The sequence below is a fragment of the Mesocricetus auratus genome, unplaced genomic scaffold (genome assembly GCF_017639785.1).
Source record: "Mesocricetus auratus isolate SY011 unplaced genomic scaffold, BCM_Maur_2.0 Super-Scaffold_100707, whole genome shotgun sequence".
NCBI classification, from domain to species: domain Eukaryota; kingdom Metazoa; phylum Chordata; class Mammalia; order Rodentia; family Cricetidae; genus Mesocricetus; species Mesocricetus auratus.
Genome location: NW_024429269.1, coordinates 3,460,855 through 3,482,118, shown reverse-complemented (window position 1 = coordinate 3,482,118; position 21,264 = coordinate 3,460,855). Strand labels below are relative to the sequence as shown.

Genomic DNA, 21,264 nt, shown 5'->3' with positions numbered 1-21,264 from the left:
GTACCACATGCATGCCTGGGGCCTGCAGAGGCCAGAAGAGAGTTTTGAACCTCTCAGAATGACAAGTATGGATGGTTGTGAACTACCAAGTGGGTGCAGGGCAACAAACTCAGGTTTTCTGCAAGAACAAGTGCTCTTAACTATGAGTCCATCTCTCCAGCCCAAAGCAATCATTTTTTATACAACAGTCTAACCATACCAAAAACAATGCATTTGTTGTTTCCGTTTGTAAAGACCTGTAACAGTGCCCTAATCCTAACCACTTAGTGTAGAAGGTGAAGCCTCTGAAAATGTGTGGTGCAGTTTACCAAGGTATGCCTCATCTGTATTGTTTTTCTTTTGATGCTAGTTGGAAAGATCCATGCTCTGTAAGTCAGACAGGCCTAAAAGTTACTATGCTAGCCTTGAACTCACCGTAATCTTCTTGCCTTGGCCTTCCAAATGTTGGAGTTACAGGCATAAATGACCACACTCATCTTATATTCTTAACCAGATTAAAAACATACCTTTTTTGATACCTTTTCCTGGTTCCTTAAGAAATATAATATGTGTATTTCAATTTTTATTTTAAAAAATTAAAAATTTCTCTTATTGACTGCATGTATACATGTACAGGAGTGTGATGGCATGCTTGTAATCAAAGGACAACTTTGGGGAGCTGGTTCTCTCCTTCCACTATGTGAGTTCCAGGGATAGAACTCATGTCCTCTGGTCTGGCAGCAAACACCATTGTCCCCTGAACCAGCTCCAAATCCTTATTTCAAAACAGAATACCCTTATGGTTTAGGCCAAATTTATCTACTCATCTAATATACTGAGACCACACTATGTGTTAAAGGAAGTTCCTAGTTTGGGACACAGCATGGAAAACACGTCTGCTACCCTCACAGTGAACCAGGTCTGTTACAAAGTCGTGATGACCTTAGTTGAAAGTAGGCTTTTTTCTTTGTGTTTAAACTCTAAGTGTACATGCTTACTTGGCAACTGATGAGGTATGGAGTGCATGTGGGTGTTGCATCTATTGCTAAAATTAGAACTTCAGCCTTTTAGGGGTAGGATGGTACCTATATTTCTTATGAAAATTATTTCTGACCTGATAGTTGCTCAAATTGTTGAACTGATTGAAATGATGCAAGGAAAAATGAAGAGTGCATGTATTCTACATCATGATAAATTTAACTTATCTCTCAGAAAAAAATATTTACAATGAAGGGTTAAGGATTGGATTAAATGAACTTCGGTCAGTCAGAAACTGTCTGCTAAAGCCATAAATAGATAAAGTCCCTTGACAAATCAAGAGACTAGAAAAGTCTCATCAAACAACGAAATGGCTGAAGTAGAGAAGAAAAAAAATATGATCTAAAACCACAATTCCAAGTTTTACTTTCATTTCCAAGGAAGGAAGGGGGAAGCCATTGTTCTTTTCGGTAAGTTTCTGAAATACAGGCTATTATTTAAACACAATCTTAAAAACATGGATGTTTTAGGGGAATTCAGAATAGGCAAAGCAACTAACCTCATTAATTCCTCCACTTTATCATCTACATCTAGGTCCTCTTCTGAGGCTTCAAAGCTATATGACCTCTGACCCATGCTGTTTACATGGTAGCGAGATGGCGACATCTTCCCATTGGATGTGGACAATCGATCGCTGTTCTCCCTCCCGTTTTGATTGGTAGTGCAAGGCTGTGGGGAGGTATCATAACTGTTGCTGGGTGATGGGGACATTCCGGAGTGCTGGGTCTGCGTGGAAGCTGTGGCTGTAGAGGAAGATGCTGGAACATTGTTGGTACTGTTCCCATATGAGCTTCCCCCCGTAGCTGGACCTCCTTCCAAACTTATCACTATGCTCTTGATCAAGACGGTCCAAAGTTTCTAACGCATGGAGAATTTCATGTTTGGTCATCCCAGTACGCCGAAGACGTTGGAGCAGATCTATCTGTTCTATGGTAAATCTGGGTTCATCTGTATAGTGAGACATGGTTTCCAGCAAACTGGGGGGGGGGGGGGGGAGAAAAGGATAAAAATGAAGTGCCTTTATTGTCAACTAACAAAAACATTTCACCATCAAGAATCCTCAGCAGAAGAGGCTTGATCTCAGCACCAGTGGGATAGGGAGATAGCTCAGTCAAGTGACATGTTTGTTGTGCAAGCAGGGGTACCTAAGTTCAACCTCCTGCATTAATGCAAAAGCTGAGAGCAGTAGCACATGACAGGAGTTCTAGCATTGGAGAGGTAGACACAAGATCTTTGGGGTCAGTAAAGCTAATCAGTGAGCTGTGGTTTCAGTGAGACACCCTGTCTCAAAAAATAAGGTGGAAAGCAACTGATAAAGACACCCAATATCCATTTCTGGCCTCCATATGCATTCATACACATATTAGTAACACACACACACAACACACATCAACAATAATAAAAGAAAAAGACTTTTTTGTTATGACTTGGATTGGTACAGATTCTGAGTTTAGTAGGAGTACATCAGTTATAACATAAAACCAAACTTATAATGGGATAAAGTTTATGTTTTTCAGTTTTGGTAACCAACCAATATTTGGAAGCAAAATGTTAATTATGTCAAGGTACCAATTCATAAGGTAAAGTACATACAGTGCATTAGGGTCAGACTATGTGATAATGTACAATTTCTTTCATTTTGAAAATATTGTTGTATACTAGCATATTAATAGAAAATTGCTAAAAAAAGTTTATCTTGCTTTTCAAAATATCAGTAAAACTGACAAAGAACTCTTAGGTCATATATTGAAAAATATTTGCTTGGCTGAGTCTAAGTGAATTCTAGTAACTAGTATAAATAATTTTCTTTTTTTTCTTTGAGACAGGGTTTCTTTTTGTAGCTTTGTAGACCAGGCTGTCCTCGAATTCACAGAGATCTGCCTGCCTCTGCTTCCTGAGTGCTGGGACTAAAGGTATATGCCACCACTACGCATCTCTAGTTCAAATACGTAAGTGGAGGGTAAGAGCCGCACTCAGAACAACACACCAAGCACTGTTTCTTCTTCTTAGCAGTCTCGTGAGTGTCTCATTTCTGTGGTATACTCTCTGAATGGATCCCTCATGTGTCCAGTCAACTAGAGCTATCTGTATCTTGAAAATTGGTTCTACATGTTTCCACCTTAACTAGAACACACTAGAAAATGTTTTCTTAGAGAGAAACTTAGTGTTTTGTTTAAGACATTAGCCACATCATAAAAGTGCTCTTTCCTTGAATTACTTTTTTTTTTTTAATAAAAGCTGACTTTAAAAAAGATTTATGTGGGGGCAGGGGAGGAGGGGAGAGAGGGGGGACTGGGATTGACATGCAAAACAAGCTTGTTTCTAATTTAAATTTAAAAATGTACGTATTTGTCTTTATTATTTTGTATTGAGTGTTAGTCTGCATGTACCTATGGGCACCACATTCAAGCAGTGCAGAAGCAGCCAGAAGAGGGCAGTGGATGTCCTGGAACTGGAGTGTCAAACAGCTTTGTAAGTTGTCCTGTGGGGGCTGAAAACACAACCTGGGTCTTCTGCAAACACATCAAGTGCTCTCACCTGCTGAGTCATCTCTCTGGCCCCTAAAATCCGACTTTTGAATTCAGGATTTCTGAAAGTGATAACCATCTCTATTTTAATTATATTCTCTAGTGACAGACATATGTGACATGGATTAACCCTCATGGAGCACAAATTCAAATAGGTCTTAATAATAAAAGTCCACAGCCAGATGAGATATCAGGGCAAATGCTAAAAGATCAGGGAGCTAATGCTGAAAGATCAGAGAGAGAAAAGAGCAAGCCACAGTCAACCCTTACCTTGCTAACTCCTCCTCTGAAAGAGACTGAGTTCCTGTCTCCTCCCACCTCATATTCCTCTCTCAGCCCAGCCATATCACTTCCTGTCTGTCTGTACAGACCTCCAATCCTCTATAGTTAACCAGCAGCTAGCTCTGCCCTCTGATCTGCAGGCAAACTTTGTTAGAGTATAAACAAGATATCACCACATCCTCAAATAAACAACTGCTAAGAGAAACAGAGGTCAAGAAATTTCCTTCTCCACTAAAGAAAAATGTACTCTAGGCCAGTCCCCTAAACATGTTGGAGAACTTACTATTCTTCACCCCCATGTATTGTAGAAAAATCCAATTGAACAGTCACTTTTACTAAGAAATTTGGCAAGAATTTCATATAACATAGCCTCACCTCATAGCAAGTCTCTGTAGTAGATATGATTTGTTTTGTTTTAATGTTATGTTATGAACTGTTAAGGAAACTAAGGATAATTTTGTACCTTTTAAAAGGTCACCCTGGTGGCACAAATATAATAACTTTCAGAGCCCATCTGGGCAACAGACCAAGTTCAAGGCCATCTTATTTAGTGAGACCTATCATAAAATAAAACTCAGGTCCTCTTAAGAATAGTTCGCATTCTTGTTTGTGTTTGTTTTGGTTTGTTAAGACAGGGTTTCTCAGTAGCTTTGGTTTGGAGCCTGTCCAGGAACTAACTCTGAAGACCACATTGGTCTCAAATTCACAGAAATCCACCTGCCTATGCTACCCAAGTGCTGGGATTAAAGGTGTGAGCCACCATAACCTGGCTCTTTGGCTCTTTCTGCTTGTTTACTGAGCTACCTCTCTGGTTCCATTTTTTTTTTTTAATGGTTGCCAAGCCAAAATAATTTACCCCTGAATTTACTGGCTTTGCAAATTCCAATTTCCCCTCATAATTATTTTTTTTTTATCTTCATAGTTACTTTCCCTTGAAAAAAAAGGCCTGTTTTGGTATTTTCAGTCCTCATCCAATCAAAGTAATTTGCAAGCTGTTCTTCCCTTAGATGCCTAACTTTAAGAACTATTTTATCTACATGCAGCAAAGTCAACCATATTTTCCTATCCTGTTCACTGAGTGCAGATCATAAGTCATGTGCTGTTCTTCAAGCCTACCTCTATATGACAAAACACTGACTATTAGCATAAAATTTCACAGTACCTGAAATATTTTATCCATTTAGGATCCACTAACAATAGAAAACTATTTTTATTCCAGTATCAAAAGGGAGGAAACAGGGTCCCCTATTACTTTGATTGCCAGAACACCTAATCTAATCATGTGTTCTTGGGCCAGCGCTTCAGGTGAACAGGCTGCCACAGGAATTAAAACTTGGCTCTCTTCAAAATGTTCTCCTTAGACTATCAAAAGATGGAAGTTTAACTGTCCTAAGCCATAGGAAGTCTTTTGTGCATCAGGAATTGCAGGGAGAATAAAGCAGGTAACCAAGACATGCAAAGAAAGGGGGGAAAGTCCTGAAGCATCCTCCTGTTGTCTCTGTAATTCTTAAGCCCCTTAAACCCTGCTCACCTTTTGTTTCATGGGACAAACAATTTCTCTTTACACTTCACTGTGTTTACATGGATGTCTGTAATTTGTACCCAGAGCAGCTCCTGCAGCAGAGATCATGGCTGCCAGGATCAAATGAGTGACTTAGAGAAGGGTACTGGCATCTTGAGCAGAGTCACATTGTGCACACAACACTAAAAATACAGTGTGTGACCAAGAAAACACAAACACACAAATGTTAGAAGTTCTCGTGGATATTGAGTACACTATGCTGGGTATCCATACACATGACGGGATGTGTTACCCCATTTTCTATTTGTACTTCTCATAATTTTCTGAGTGTAAAGGACAGCTTCATAAAATAACAGCAGCAAATGACCTGTAAGGGCCATCAAGGAGCATAATGCCAGCAATCCTTACAGGACAAAAGAAGATGAGATGGAGGGGCTAAATTATTTTCCTCATGCACAAATATCACTCACAAGATATGGAGCAGTTTTGCTTTAAATTACTGATTTGAATGCAGGCTCCAGATAACACTAGCTGAAAATAATATAACAATTTTGACACTTGAATAATATAGATAAAGATTAAAGTAGAAAAGAACAATTCAGTTCCTAAGCTAATACTGTAAGACCATAGTACATCTTGAGATATTAACCATATTTTGCAGTAACACCTAAAAATTTTCTAGATAAGCCACAAGGCCTGGGATATAACATTATAAATGATATTCCAAAGACAGAGAGCAGAAGAGTCTAGCTAAAGCATCCAGATACGATTAATTAGCACTGACACCAAAGGGGCAAAAACTACATGAACTGTAAGGCATCAACAACAGTTAAGGTTTTCTGGCAAACAAAGTTTTCTCCCAGATTATTTGTGTTGTTTTTATCATGTTCTGAATGACCAGAAAGAATCATTTGCCTTGTATGGTCACTGTAGGAGGAGTCAAACATCCCAGCCCTTCTTATTACTTATATACATCATCCCTTCTTGGTTATTAATACCATCAAAGAAGTGGCTTAAAAATGATATGTAAGAGTAAGAAATAATGTTTTACAGGGAACTGGACTTTAGAGTAAATTGATTTTATAAATTATTAGGTAAAATGACCAAAGTCTAAGAATAATTTATGAGTACAGACCATGAGACAGACCCTTGCTACATAGCTCAGGCTGGTCTTGAACACACACTCCTTTTGTGTCCCGATTACTAATATTATAGGCCAAAGAATATTAAATCTCATCAGAGTCCTGTACATAATGATTCGGGGTCAATACCCATCCGCTTGAGAACTACTAGCCTTCAGAAACTTTAAGTTTGACAGACATTTTGAAGGCATTGCAGTTTCTCTTGCTAGTATCAGCAGTGCCCTCAGGCATCAAATGCTAAGAAAGAAAGAGAGAAAGAAAGAAAGAAAGAAAGAAAGAAAGAAAGAAAGAAAGAAAGAAAGAAAGAAAGAAAGAAAGAAAGAAAGAAAGGGGGCTGGAGAGATGGCTCAGTGGTTAAGAGCACTGACTGCTCTTCCAGAGGACCGAGTTTAATTCCCAGCACTCACAGGGCAGCTAACAACTGTCTATAACTCCAAAATCTGACACTCTCACACAGGCAAAACACCAATGCAAATAAGAAAAACTTAAAAAAAGAAAAACAGAAAACAAAACAAAACAAAAACCCTCATTGCTGTTTTCACTTGGCAATACATTCTTTAATGTTTTGCTTTCTATTTTAGTTGAATGAGTTACTTAAAAAATTGTGACAATAATGTGTATAATGTGTATACTGCATTCATGTCACAGAGAACAGCATCCCACCACACTCCTCTCTATCCTGTGGTTCCCACAGTCCTACTTCCTCTCTTCAATGTCTGGGCCTTGGAAGGCCTTGGAGGGGATGACATAGATGTTATGTTTGGGGATAAGCATTTAGCAATCAGTCAAGGTGATCTCTACGTGTCCTTTGTGACTTCAGGGACCTATACTGTGAAGATCAAATGATGTTATCACTCATGTAAAGGTACACCTAGTACCTTACTTCCCACAGAAACCAGTTCTACACTATTGAACAACTAAGTTTCAATAATTTAGGAACTCACTGTGCAGTTAAGATGTGCCATAACTGTACATTAAGGACAGTCCTCTGAGGTTTGTTCACATTTTACCTACTCCTCAAGAACTATAATCCTTTCCAGGTGCTGAGGCAGGGGGGTTGGGAGTTCAAGGTTACCATTGGCCAAGTAGCAAGTTTGAGAGCTGTCTGGCCTACACAAGACTCTGTCTCAAAAAACCAAACAGAACTGTGAACCTAAGTAGAGGGGTTTCTTTGTATGCCAATGAATTGTGTAATCTGTGAAACTCTATTTTGGTCATCTCTTTATTTTTACAATATACAAGAGAGACCTAACTAAAAACATTCAAGTTTATAGACAAGAGAGGTAAAAATCTAGTGTCAAAGAGCCAGATGTGGTGTTGCACACCTACAATCCCACCACTCAGGAGGATGAGGCAGGAAGTTTGTAAGTTTAAGGTCAACCTGAGGTACAGAGCAAGTTCCAGGCTATTTTAGAATAGTGAGCTGCCAGTCTCGAAAAACAAGGGTGGGAAGGAAAAGAAAAGAAATAGAAAAAGACAAAGCAAGCGGCAGGCAGGCAAACAAAAGGGTGGGGAGGACAAAGGCCCAAAGATAAAGTGCCTTTCCTAGGGCAGAGCTGCTCAGCAGAAACTCAGGCGACAGCCCTATCATCTGGATCTCCTCCAGAGACTGCACTAAATCACAGAATAAATGTATGTGCACTAGGGGGCGGGTGGGGGCTTCAAAGGAAAACCTAAATAATAAAGAAAACCAATCTAAATGTCTACCTATTAGATTATAGAACTGCCAACCAAAACAGAAGGAATTTAAGTGAAACAGACTCCACCAAATTTTAGAAATTACTTAGGCTCAAGGCACTCTGCACTAGACGCTAAAGATGCACTTAATGAGCTAATAGGCCCTTTATCTTCTCTAATTTCTGAAATTCCCGGAATACTTTTATTTCAAGGCCTATTTTGTATGAACTGGTGGTTACAGTTCATATTCCAGCACAAAAACATTCTTAACACAACACCACCATCTCCATTTGCATCTCTCTGCCTTGACTCCAAAGAACAGCTAGCAACTACATTAGCTAATAGGCAGAACTACGTTACCATCTGCGGTAACATCTATGATGTCCTTAGGAGCTTGCACTCAAATCAAGCATTAGGAGAACACGCATTTTATATTCTGCTTATTCCTAAGAATGCAACTGGGGCTCTCACCAACTATTTATTTATTTATTTATTTATTTATTTATTTATTTATTTATTTATCATGTGAATTAGAAACAATCTTATTTTGTATATCAATCCAGTTCCCTTTCCCTCCCATCTTCCCATGTCTGCCAGTGACCCCCATCTCCCTTCTGCTCCATAGAAAGGGTGAGGCCTTCCATGGGGGATCTTCAAAGTCTGTCACATCATTTGGGACAGTGCCTAGGCCCTCCCCCATGTGTCTAGGCTGAGAGAGTATCCCTCTATGGCAAACGGGCTCCCAATGTCCACTTGTACACTAGGAATAAATACTGTTCCAGTACCAGCAGCCCCATAGATTGCCCAGGCCTCCTAACTGACACCCATGTTCATGGGGCCTGGTTCAGTCCTATGCTGGTTTCCAGGCTGTCATTCTGGAGTCCGTGAGCTCCCCCTTGTTCAGGTCAGCTGTTTCTGTGGGTTTCTCCAGCCTGGTTTTGACCCCCTTTGCTCATCACTCCTCCCTCTCTACACTCTTGCCAACTCTTAACCACAGACCTTACCAGCTTCTAGGCTTTAAACAGTTAAAAGTAATGGATATGTGGCTGGAGAGGAGGCTCAGCAGCTAAGAGCACTTCCTGTTCTTACAGAAGACCTGAGCTTGGTCCCTAGCACTCACATGGAACAGCTAACAACCACTCAGAACTCCAGTTCTGGAGGCCTCTGGCCTCCCTGGGCACCTGTACTCACTTATGTGCAACCACATATGCACATAATTAAAATAAAATGATTTTTAAGGAAATAATAAATAAAAAACTTTAAATGAAAAAAGGTTAAAATACAATGTTGAAAGTAAAAATGGTAAAAATGGAAAACAAAACAAAAACCTCACAGGCCTGAAACCTCATTCCTCACCACATCACTACACTTGTTTACCTTGATGTCAAAGACATATATCATTTGAATAATTTCCTAAAGATGTTTTTGATCTTGCGCTGGCTAAGTGGATCAGAGGGTAAAAGTGCTTGCCATTAAACCTGCATTTGACCCCACATGGAAGAAGGAGCGTACCACCTTTGCCACCCTGTCCTGACCTCCACATATAAGCCAAAGCAACCGAACAACCAAGCCCACACATAAAGAAATAAAAGTCATTTAAATGAATTTTTTGAATTTCAAAGCACTTGTTATCAAATCTGAGTCAGAGTCCTAACAGTCTCACATTACTAAAGCGACCGACAGAGTTGAGAAGATACTTACACCACTGGAAAGGAACTGAGCATACTTTACATGGGGCGGATCAGTGGCCTTTCCAGAGACAGCCAGCCGTATTTATCATTCTGTAGAATAAAGACAGAAAATTGAGAAGCAGTTATGCAACTCAGCACTGAATAAAAAGTATAATAATTATTTTGTAATTTTGAAATGAAATACTGAATTGGAGCAAAACTTATAAAACAAGAAAACACAGAAAATGACATTAGTAGCTTTTCAAATGATTCTCCTGGGGGAGGGGCAATAAAAAAATCACCAAAATTTAACTTGTTATCGGGAACCACCCACAAAAGTGGATCTAAATTTGCAATGAGATGTACACACTGTAATGGTATTCAACAAACCCTAAACTGGAGAATAAGCCGTGGCCCTCATATGTGCCAGGCCAGCACTCTCCACTGAGCCCCCACCTTCCAGCTCTCAGCCATCTTTTCCACAATACCAGGCCCTTATGAAGACTCTCATAACAAAGCAAGCCTCAGCACAGCTTAGCTGCAGGTGGGTTCTGGGGTATACTGCTAAGTCATCTTGCTGCTAGGTATACTCAATTTCTCTGAGTCTCAACTATCTCGATTATAAAAAAGGGGGGTAACACAGCTACTTCAGAGAGCTACTCAAGAATGTTTTTAAATTTTTAAGTGGGGTTGTTGAGCACTTCACAAACGAGCACTGGTAGTAGCTATTGCTATCAACTTTTCTACCAATTTTTCTACACAAATGACTAACATCCAAATGAGTGGCTGGCACATCAATATTCTGACTTGTATTGTTCTATTAACTACTGAGACACTTCTACGTTCTTAAATTCCAAACACACACACACACACACACACACACATCAAACCTTAATCTGTAGAGACAAGCTTTCCATAAATTGCAGGTTAAGATACAAATCAAAAGTTAATTAGTAAAAATGTTGGCAAGAAAGACTTATACTGAAATATCCACCATCATTTAATTGTTTTAAGCAAGACCCAAGTGTCTACCTATGACTGATGCTACTGATGGGTGCACTCATGTCAGAAGCTCTATGCAGTCACATACCCTAAACTGTTAATGAAGTCACTACTATAGTTAATTTTATTGCTGATTAAAAGACAAATGCCTGTCTTTAAGATAAGTGTAAAGTACAAAGAATATCTACTTTTGAAAACACTGCTGATTGCATTTCTCAGCAATAGTAACAAAATTTCTTCTTATATATAAAAATATATGCTCTAGGCAGGAAAAGGCAATGGTAAAAATAAAGCACAGCAACATACCTAATGACAAAATTTAGAAGATGGTAGACCTTCTACACACTTTCAACAAAGGCCAGAAACAAGTCTCCAATAGCTTGCAAAAGCAAATAATAACAGCATCCTAACAAAAATAGATCTAATAGCTCTCAGTATTTCTGCCCAGGGGTAAATACTATTAAGTTTCCTGTTTTGTTTTGAACCCAAGAAATAAACTATGTATAGCCATGTAGAGATCTGACTTTTTTTTTTATTGCAAACTTAAAACAACACCATCAAAGAGAAAAACCACAAAGAACAATAGGCAGGTTGTGGTGGCACAGGTCAGCAGGATACGCTGGAGGCTGAGGCAGGAGGGTAATGAGTTAGAAACTAGCCTAGGCTATACCTTAGATCAGTAAGATGGCTCAACTGGTAAAGATATTTGCTACACCAGCTTGGTGAGCTGAGATCAATGCTCCAAACCCACATAAAAGTAAAAGAGAACCAACACCATGATGTCCTCTGACCTTCACGAATGCACTGTGACAGATGCATGTGGCTGCCACCCTCCCTTCACCATGCACAGTAATCAATAAACAAACAATAAAAACAATGACAAAAAAACTAAGCCAGAATGATGGTATAGGCAATTAATCCTAGCACTCAAGGAGTAGAGACAGAGGATCACTACAAATTCAAGACCAGCCTGGTTTACCCAGTGAGTGCCAGGTCAGTTTAAGAGCTGCAGAGTTCTGTTTCAATAAAACAAAGAATGGCGCTGGAGAGGCAGCTCAGGGTAAAGTGCTTGCCAAACAAGCATGAAGAACAGCATGATTGCCAGCACCCATGTTAAAAACAAAACAACAAAAAATTAATAAGTTAATTAGAAACAAAAATAATTTATCAATAAAAATATTTAATTAGTTAAAATAGGCCAGGTACAGAAGCACCTTGGAGAAGAGGAGATGGGAGGATCTCTGGGGCCTGCTGGCCAGCCAGGCTAGCTAGGCAGAGACCTTGTCTTTAAAAAATAAGGGGAGAGCAAATGAGGAAGACACTTGATATTTGCCTCTGGCTTCCACACCTGCTTACATACACTCCACAAACATGTAGATACAGAGATAAAGGGAAAAATTATAGAAATTTGCAAACATGTTGCAAACTCAGAAAGAACCTGGAACTAACTGCTTAATTAATGTACCCAACACACAGCTTGGACAGTAAACAAGTCAGACACCCTCCCACCAGGTGACACCAAGCCTCATCACTGTCATGAACAATTCTCAGCAACCTTGAGTATCTGCTTTCTAAATCCAGAATAGATTAGCCATAAAAACTTTAAAGTAGTTAAGTGTGTAAAAAGATTTAATCACAGAATTAAAAACAAAGGCCAGTTACCTGAAAAGAGAACTATTTATTTACAGACATACAGAACAAAGCTGACCCTGAAAACTGTTATTGTTTATAATCTGTGTTTGAAAAGGAAGAGGACTATGACATACGTGCATTTGCAGGTTGCTTTGTTTGGCAGAGCTGAGGACAGAACCTGGGGTTCCAACATGCTAGGCCCCCCTTCATCACAGCACATCCCCAAACTGAAGCAATTTTTTGTTAAAGACAAAACAATTAAAAGCTTAAGCTTTAGGACATTAATCAGAGGTGTTTCACTCATGTCAAACATTTTTCCTTTGAACAGTTCCAGATAAATACTGCCTTCTATATTTAGCATCTATCTGAGAGGCAGATGGTAAATGTGGGGTGAAGAATGGCTGGTGACATGTGAGAAGACAGATTCACACATACAGAAATTTAAAAAGCATTATGGTTAGAATATTAGGGATCGGGGGTTGGGGATTTAGCTCAGTGGGAGTGCTTGCCTAGTAAATGCAAGGCCTTGGGTTTGGTCCTCAACTCCAAAGGGTTAAAAAAAAAAGCAGGAAGATTAGACCTATCCAGAGTGGCTCATCCTAGCTCCTGGGAAGACTAGCCTGGATCAAAGTGAGTTCCAAACTAGCCAGAGACTCTGTGTGCCCTCTTACTACCATCACCACCAAAAAGATATAAAATACTAATTCTAATTTCTCAAATAATTCCTCTAGGTAGTTTCAGACTATAAATTTAATGACTATTCTCTCAGCTAGATTCACTGGGCAAAGGCTTTATGTGAACCAATTTATTGAAGTTCACAATCACCTGAGGAACATTAAGACACTAGCTACTCAAGGTCAATCAGCTTTTCTTACAGAATTACAGGCTTCATCTTCAAACTGTAGGGCTAATGACACCATGATTATTTCTGTATTGTTTCTCTGGAGCAAATATTTCACTGTGATAGGTTCCATGAGATGCACTGAGCATGCCCAGCATTCATGATTACACTGGTGTGTCACTTGCCATGGAGACTTATTCTGGAAGAATTATTACACACACTACCTGCAAAAAAAAAAAAAAAGCTTATACCCTCTGTTGCTTTTACATTTCCAGTGCTTGAAAAACTTCATGCAGAGTTTTACTGATAAAGACCTTGCTTTTCTAGATTCTAAGGTTATTTCTTGTCACTTCAACTCCTCTGACTTGACAGATACAGAATAAATTTGTCCTTTTATTTTTTTTACACAACTTTTAAAATATCAACATGACATTTGCAGCTTCCAGGGTAGGCATTCCTATGGCTTTCTAGTTAGTCTACCTTTGCAGGACCTACTTTCAGTATGGTGGTAGGGTTTATCTAAGGAGAAGGGTTCCCTAGACCCAACACAAGGCTTCCATAGAACAAAGAGGGTAGTGTTGGAGGCCATGAGAGAGGAACAGCAAACAGCATTGGAACCATGGAGTATGACCTGTCAGCATAATCACACTGGGTGAGCCTTGCAGAGACAGAGCCCCAAGGACTAGGTAACATGAGGATTTCACACTGTTATTGAGCATAGCTCTGCTTATTGCCTTTGAGGTCACCACGTCTCTCATGGGTTGTATGAAAACTCTCAGGAGGTTTCTAGTCCCTCACTGGGTAGTGTTACTGGTACTCAGAATAATAGCGATCGGCTTTTTCCAAGCATTGCTGCTGGAGAAGATTAATGATTCAACCACCACCCTCAGAAAGAATTTAGACATGTAGATTGTTAGTAAAGTTAGGTTAAGATGTTTTTGTTGATGGCTTTGATGTAGAAAATCTTGGGGAACAATTTAAAGTTAAGAAAGGCACACTTTTAATATTTGAGCAAGGGACCTGTTATGGTCAAGGAACAAGAACAAAGGTAGCCCAGTTATTAATATCTGATGTGCCTTTCTTGCTAAAGATGGGTTGGTGATCAAAGGGAGTGATTAATTCCTTGTACCCATTTCTGTCCCCAGCTTCCTGATGTAGTAATAATAAAAAACTGTTGATGATTGTGTGTAACCCTGAGGATTTAAAGTAGAAATGACCGATTGTTTTTCATGTATAAAAATTTAGATTTGTGATTCTTTTTTTTTTTTCTTCATGTTTTTCGAAGCAGGGTTTCTCTGTGGCTTTGGGAACTGTCCTGGCTGGTCTCAAACTCACAGCCATCTGCCTGCCTCTGACTCCCGCGTGCTGGGATTAAAGGTGTGTGCCACCAATGGCAGGTGGTTTGTGATTCTTTTAAGATTTTTTTTAAAAAAAGATTTCCTTTTGAGATAAATAATAAAATAATTTAAAAAATAAAATAATTGATCCTTTCCTTGTAACCACAAATGCAGTCTGCCAGCAAAAGAACTGGCTGAGAAAAACATCTTGTTTGCTTATACTCTGTTAATCTATAACAAGTTGCTTACACATGAATGTATGTGTGTCTTTGTGAATAAGTTGTTTTTCACCTGTACTACATAAAATGTTTAATCATGTAAGGGAAATGAGAAACGTGCTGTTTTTATACTTGTATTCATTGTAATCATTCACTTGAGAAAAATAGACTATACCCACACTGTAGTTTTTATATTGTTTGAAAATTTTTGCTGGGGTATATAAACTGTAGGGGCAAAATACAAAAGGAAGAAGGAAAGATACAGAAGGAGAAAGGCTGGGAAGAAGAAGGGAAACATCCAGGTAGAAGAACATAGGAAGAGTAGAGTAGAAAAGCAACAGAAAGAAAAATAAAATAAAGAACTGAGCTTTCACCCTCAGAAAAGTCACCTGTGTGTGTAGGCAGTTGTATGTAGATGAAAAACATCAGGAAAGAGGTAAGGGAAAAAGAGAGACCCTGACATGCTGGAGAGGAGTGAGTGAGTGTGTGTGTGAGAGAGAGCACATGTTCCCCTTTTTACTGGCCTCAGAGAATTAAGTTTTGCTCTCTCAGAGAAAAAAGCCAATTGTGTGACTAGCCGCTGACTCTGCACCTCCTCTTCAGTTCCTGACCTGCTGAGAGCTGGTTCTCAGCAGCAGCATCAGAGAACTAGGTTCCCTGGTCCTAGGAAAACACTTTAGATGCTGTGCCCATCATGAGTCTTTTGGTTTATTTTTCAGATAATGTATAGTTTGTTTGCACAGTCACTGATCAAACACCCAGGGTACAATTACACTTTTTCTCAGCTTTCTTCTCTAAACTGCTTTTATTTTAAAAGGCAAAACATTTACATATTTGCTTTTTATCTAATCACATATCAAGTACTTATAAGTATCTATTCTTTGTGTCACTACTACCTAGTAGTTACACCTGCTCTCAAAGTAATATTTGGAACATAAAAGGCACACATTTATTAACAGAAAGAAGAAAGTAAAACATCTCCATCTATATGGCTCCTGGAAAGCAGTTCCTAGGTGTATCAATACACACAATCAGAAGAGTTCCAGAATTGTCACACACCTGACAGACACAGTCTCTATGACAGTCTAATACTACAGAGATTATTGGTCTTGATTACCTTAATATGTGGTAAGATTGGTCATTAATAACTATATTGAGTTCTTTATAATTTCCCTGTTATTAATAGCACATATCTGATAACTCAACTATGCTATGAATTCAAGCAACACTTACCCCTAGTCAGAATTGAGCCTACATACAGAGCTAATATACTGACTGAAACCATCAGCACCTTCACAGCATCGTCAGCATAGAGGTCACTTCTTTGTGGCTCCCTTGTTCTGAAAGACTTGTAACTGTACACTCTGCTTTGACTTCAGGTACATTTAAATTAAAAAATCCATGCATGCAGTAACTAGTATATTATAAAATATACTACATTGGACTCCCTTCTATGCGGTTCTCAGGGTGTTCCAATTCCACAGGCTTGTTACTGCTAAGCTACACACGACCCTATTCCATTTTTACCGAATTACTGTAAAAGTCGATGATAGCATGTAGAATATTCTCTTCATGCCAGGCTTCTACAGGAGAAAATCCCAGCTAACCTAGGCCCTACTGAACTCAAAGTTGAGGTAGGAGGGAGTCCAATTTTTTTTTTTCCCCGAGACAGCGTTTCTCTGTGTAGCTTCGGAGCCTGTCCTGGCACTTGCTCTGTAGACCAGGCCGCCCTCAAACTCACAGAGACCTTCCTGCCTCTCTGCCTCTGTCTCCCAAGTGCTGGGACTAAAGGCATGTGTCATCACCTTACTTGGAAACTACTGGCTTAAAGGGCAATGAAAACTATACAATAACCCAATGTTATGTATCTCGGGTGAAATATAACGCTGCCTGGGTATAAAGGAAAGTTGAGCATAGTATTATCAAAAATTTCTCTTATCAGTCTGAAGCTGTAGCTCAGTCATAGGGTGTTTGCCTAGCATACTCAAGGCCCTGGGTTCAAATATGAGCACTAAAATGCTAATATGCTAATACATAGGTGTGTGTGTGTGTGTGTGTGTGTATGTATGCTACAATATCAATAATTCCAACCTGAATACTTAACAAAATCGTTACTCATCATTAAAGGTAAATTTGATAGCACCTAAGACATATACATTCAAAAGGAATTTATATCAAATATTGGACCAGATGCCATGAATGTTTCCAAACTAGTCTCTAACCTCTACTTCTCATCTCACATAGTAAATACCTGCCCTAGCCAGTCAGCTCCCCTGGCCCTTCTCAAATACAACACCTCCTTGCCAACCAGAGTGAACTCTTACTTAGACAGCCAATGTCCGCCCATCACAGTACTCTTATCGTGCTGTGACAGTGTGTAACATGTCACTGTCTTCACTACTGGAGTGGGAGCTTAACAGTAAAGTCTGTTTCCCATCACTTGTTGCAGTCTCATTCCCTAACAGTGTGCTGACTTCACAAGCAGTATTTTCTTTCTTTTGGGGGACAGAGGGAGAGTGGGTTCAAGAGAGGGTTCCTCTGGCCTTGGCTGTCCTGGACTCACCCTGTAGACCAGGTTAGCCTCCAACTCACAGAGATCCACCTTCTGGGATTAAAGGCATGTGCCACCACCATCCAGCAAAAATACCTTTTTTCAAGTCAGGTAAGATAGTCCTAAATTTCTAATTTGGAAAGCACAAAGACTCTGCAATACTAAAATTTAAAATATGTAACTGTGTTTCAGACAATTAATAAGCATGTATAAATTACACATTATAGAAATAATCCAGTTTTTTTCTTGAAATGTGAACAGTGTATGTTCTCAGGGCAACGATTTATAATCTACATCTACACTACATTTAGAAGCAAACTGTGGGGCCAGGCGGTGGTGGCGCACGCCTTTAATCCCAGCACTCGGGAGGCAGAGGCAGGCGGATCTCTGTGAGTTCGAGGCCGGGCTGGGCCGATAGCCTCCGAAACAATACAGAGAAACCCTGTCTCGTAAAAACCAAAAAAAAAAAAAAAAAAAAAAAAAAAAAAAGAAGCAAACTGTGTTAAGATCGGAGGCCCCTAGGGTAGCTAGAACAAGTCGCTGATTTTCTAAAGAGACTCTCTTCTGACCTAAAACAGAATCTATTCCTGTTTAGCATACATCTGGAAAATTCCAGTAGTACAACATAATAGTTTATTCAGGGAATTAATCCATATCTAATGCTCATTCACTCAGGCAGAATTCAGAACCAGCCAAGGCTATACAAACCCCCGTTTAAGAATAGAAAAGGAGAGGAGGGAAAAGTTTTGCAAAATGATAACTTGAAGTAAGGAGATCACAATAACTACAAGTCAAAATTAGGAGTGTTCCCGACAGTTTCCCCAAGCTTTATCCCATTGATAGGCAAGTACCCCACAGAGTGCTGACTCTACATCCTACGGAATTAGTATACAGCTTCCAAATGTTTACAGCTGAGATGGGGAGTGTGGTAGTTTCTTTTCTATTAATGTGAAGGGACTCCATGGCCAAGGCAACTTATAAAAGAAAGCATTTAGTTTCGGGCTCACCATTCCAGAGGGTAGTAAAGTCCATGACTATGATGGTGGGAAGCATGGCTGTGGACAGGCAGGCATGGCAATGGAGTAGTACCTGAGAGCACACATGTTGAGACAACAATGGCCAGGCAGAGAGAAAGGCTAACTGGGCTAATCATGGGCTTTTGACACCTAAAAGTGACACACCTCCTCTAACAAGGCCAAGCCTCCTCATCCTTCCCAAACAGTCCCACTAACTAGAGACCAAGCATTCAAATGTATGAGTCTATGGGCCATTCTCATTCAACCACCACAGGGGGCAATCAGCTTTTCTAAATACCCATTTTTAAAAGAGTTCAGAGCTAGGTACCTTTACTTTCTATGTTCCTCCATGATTTTCCAGTCCCAGAATGGTAAAAATTTATCTTGTCTTTACCTGCTATAGTTTTCATGGATTCTACCCTTACTCTGAATTATTTCCTTCAGTTATCTAGTGATACACTCAAGGGTCCTTGAATTTTATAAGAACTATAAACTAACATCATACAAATACAGCCATTTTATTTATTGTATGCAACTAGATAGAACACCTGCTCTCAAAAGAAAAAAACTTTGTGCTATGAATTATAGATAGAGTTCTTTAAAGATTTGTTTTTATTTATGTGTATGGGTGTGTCTGTAAGTATCTGAAAAGCCAGAAGAGGGTTTCAGATTCTCTGGACCTGGAGTTAAAGGCAGTTGTAAACCACCTAATGTGAACCAAAATCTGGTCCTCTTGACTGAGCAGCTAAGTGCTCCTAATCACTGAGCCATCTCTCAACCCCACAAGAATTCTTTAATCTTTGGAATAATTTCCAGATTCAAATCAGTGTTAAATTCTTTTACATTATTTCCAACAAGCACAATAAATATCCTAAATACTTTATTACTTATTTGTGTTCATCTATAAAAAATGTGAAAATATCTATTTTATACAATGTTTAACAATATCTACTAGGCCTGCACAGCACTGGACCTGCCAACAGCAGGAAGAGGCTCACAGGGTCCTATCCATGCCAGCTAAACTACTGTATACTGTATTCTGGGGGGGGGGGGGGGGAGCAGTCACCATTTTCAGTTGTGATCCCAAAGGCAAGCTCACTAGGCTCCACTGGATAACCCTACTCTTTGGGCACACAACCATCCTGGTTAAAGTCAGTGCTCACAAAACAAAAGGACATGAACGTGAGACAGGAACTTGTAAGGAAGAGAAGGGGGGAGATAAGAGAGTGAGCAGATGTATAATCATCACAGAAGAGATTTTAAAACAACAAAAGACAAAAACAAGTATCTCCCATGAGGTAGATATGTGGCTCAAAACAGTACCTCAGAGCCCAGGAGCTGAGGTAGGAGGATACTATGAATTCTCAGTGACCTGGAGCTACAGAATATCTAAAATAAAATAGAGTATTTCCTGTGGGTTTTGGATGATGTTACACAACTTTAAACATAAGTGAATCTACCCTTAGTAGATAAATTATATCTTATTAAATGTACTTCAAAAACTGGATAGAATACCTTCTGTGAAGGACCAAGAGAATGTGCATTCTTAGCCTTCTGTTTACACTCGTATGAACTGGAGGTAGACTCCCAAATACTGCTTCTAAGGGAATACTGTCAGGTAATTGTTTTAAACCGAAATTCACAACTGGGAAAGCTTACTCTTTATATGGTGAACTGCACAAACCACTCATGTGCTAAACCAAGTGTTGACAATTACCTTATGCTGCAGGTTCTTCCAATGCTACTATTCACTTAAGACCTTCTTTTCTCTTCTATTGATGAAGCTAACTACTCTCTCGATTTCGCCTTTTTTTTTTCTTGTATATAATTACAACTTCCACAAAACACAAATCTAAGGACCAAGATAGGGCCAAGGAAGTTCTGTACTCACACAAGCTGGCTTCTTTCAAACTAAATTTTACAAATATTTTTGAATGTGCACATGTGAGCACAGAGGCCAATGGAGGCATCTTCCTCAATAAACTCTCAACCGATCATTTCTGAGGCAGCCTCTCACTGAATCTGGGTCTCCCTGATTCAGACTGACTGGCTAGCCTGCAAACGCAGTGGTTCTCTATCTCCACCTTCCCGTGGCTGCAATTAGCTGTGCATCACCATTCCTGAATTTTCATGTGTGTGCTGGGAATCTAACCCACATCCTCAGGCTTCTGCGGCAAGTACCTTACCAACTGAGCCACCCACTGGGCTTCTAAATTATCAACAATTCTGTTCTTTGAGGGTAGAGTTAGTAATTCTGTGGATGCACACACAGTTTAACCTACACAATATCTACAATTTTGAGACTGTACATATGCATCAGTGCCTTTGTTTTTAATAGAAATAAGATCTTCTGCACTTGTCACCACATTCTATTAATTTCTCATGTAATCCCTGTGCACAGGGCAGTCACCACAGGCAGGTTATGCCCCTCAAAGTCTCCAGACACCAAGTATTTGCCACTGTTGACCACTGAGCTTAACTAACACTGAGAATTGTCTCATGAAAGAAAATTCATGCTTTATATTGCCCTATCTCTAATCAAAAAGCAGTGCATGGTTTATAGCATGCCAAAACACACTGAGTTATTTTAGTTGAAAGCACTCTGAAGGCAGCACTTCAAGAAGGCACTGTCATGAGAGCCAGAGATAGAACTGCCATGAGAAAGGTGCCCTCCCTGTACCAGAGGAAGGAAGACATGCTTATCAGGCGTCCAGGATGGAAGAAATCTACACAAACAAAGCCTGTTCAACTAACCTTATCTGCTTAGCCACTCTTCCAAGATTAACCGCCCCACTGAAAGCTCTTTATTTTATTACTAAGCCAGCTTTT

At 39.6% G+C, this 21,264-nt stretch overlaps 1 protein-coding gene across 1 annotated transcript in view; it reads right to left on the bottom strand.

Moving 5' to 3' along the window:
- The window catches only part of Hmbox1 (homeobox containing 1), a 95,032-nt gene extending 81,528 nt beyond the window's left edge, over positions 1–13,504 (bottom strand). The window contains 4 exon segments of the mRNA XM_040740738.1: positions 1,517–1,815; positions 1,817–1,994; positions 9,870–9,949; positions 13,348–13,504. Of these exon segments, the coding sequence (XP_040596672.1) occupies positions 1,517–1,815; positions 1,817–1,994; positions 9,870–9,892 (500 nt within the window). The 5' untranslated portion in view covers positions 9,893–9,949; positions 13,348–13,504.
- Between the last annotated feature and the right edge of the window lie 7,760 nt (positions 13,505–21,264).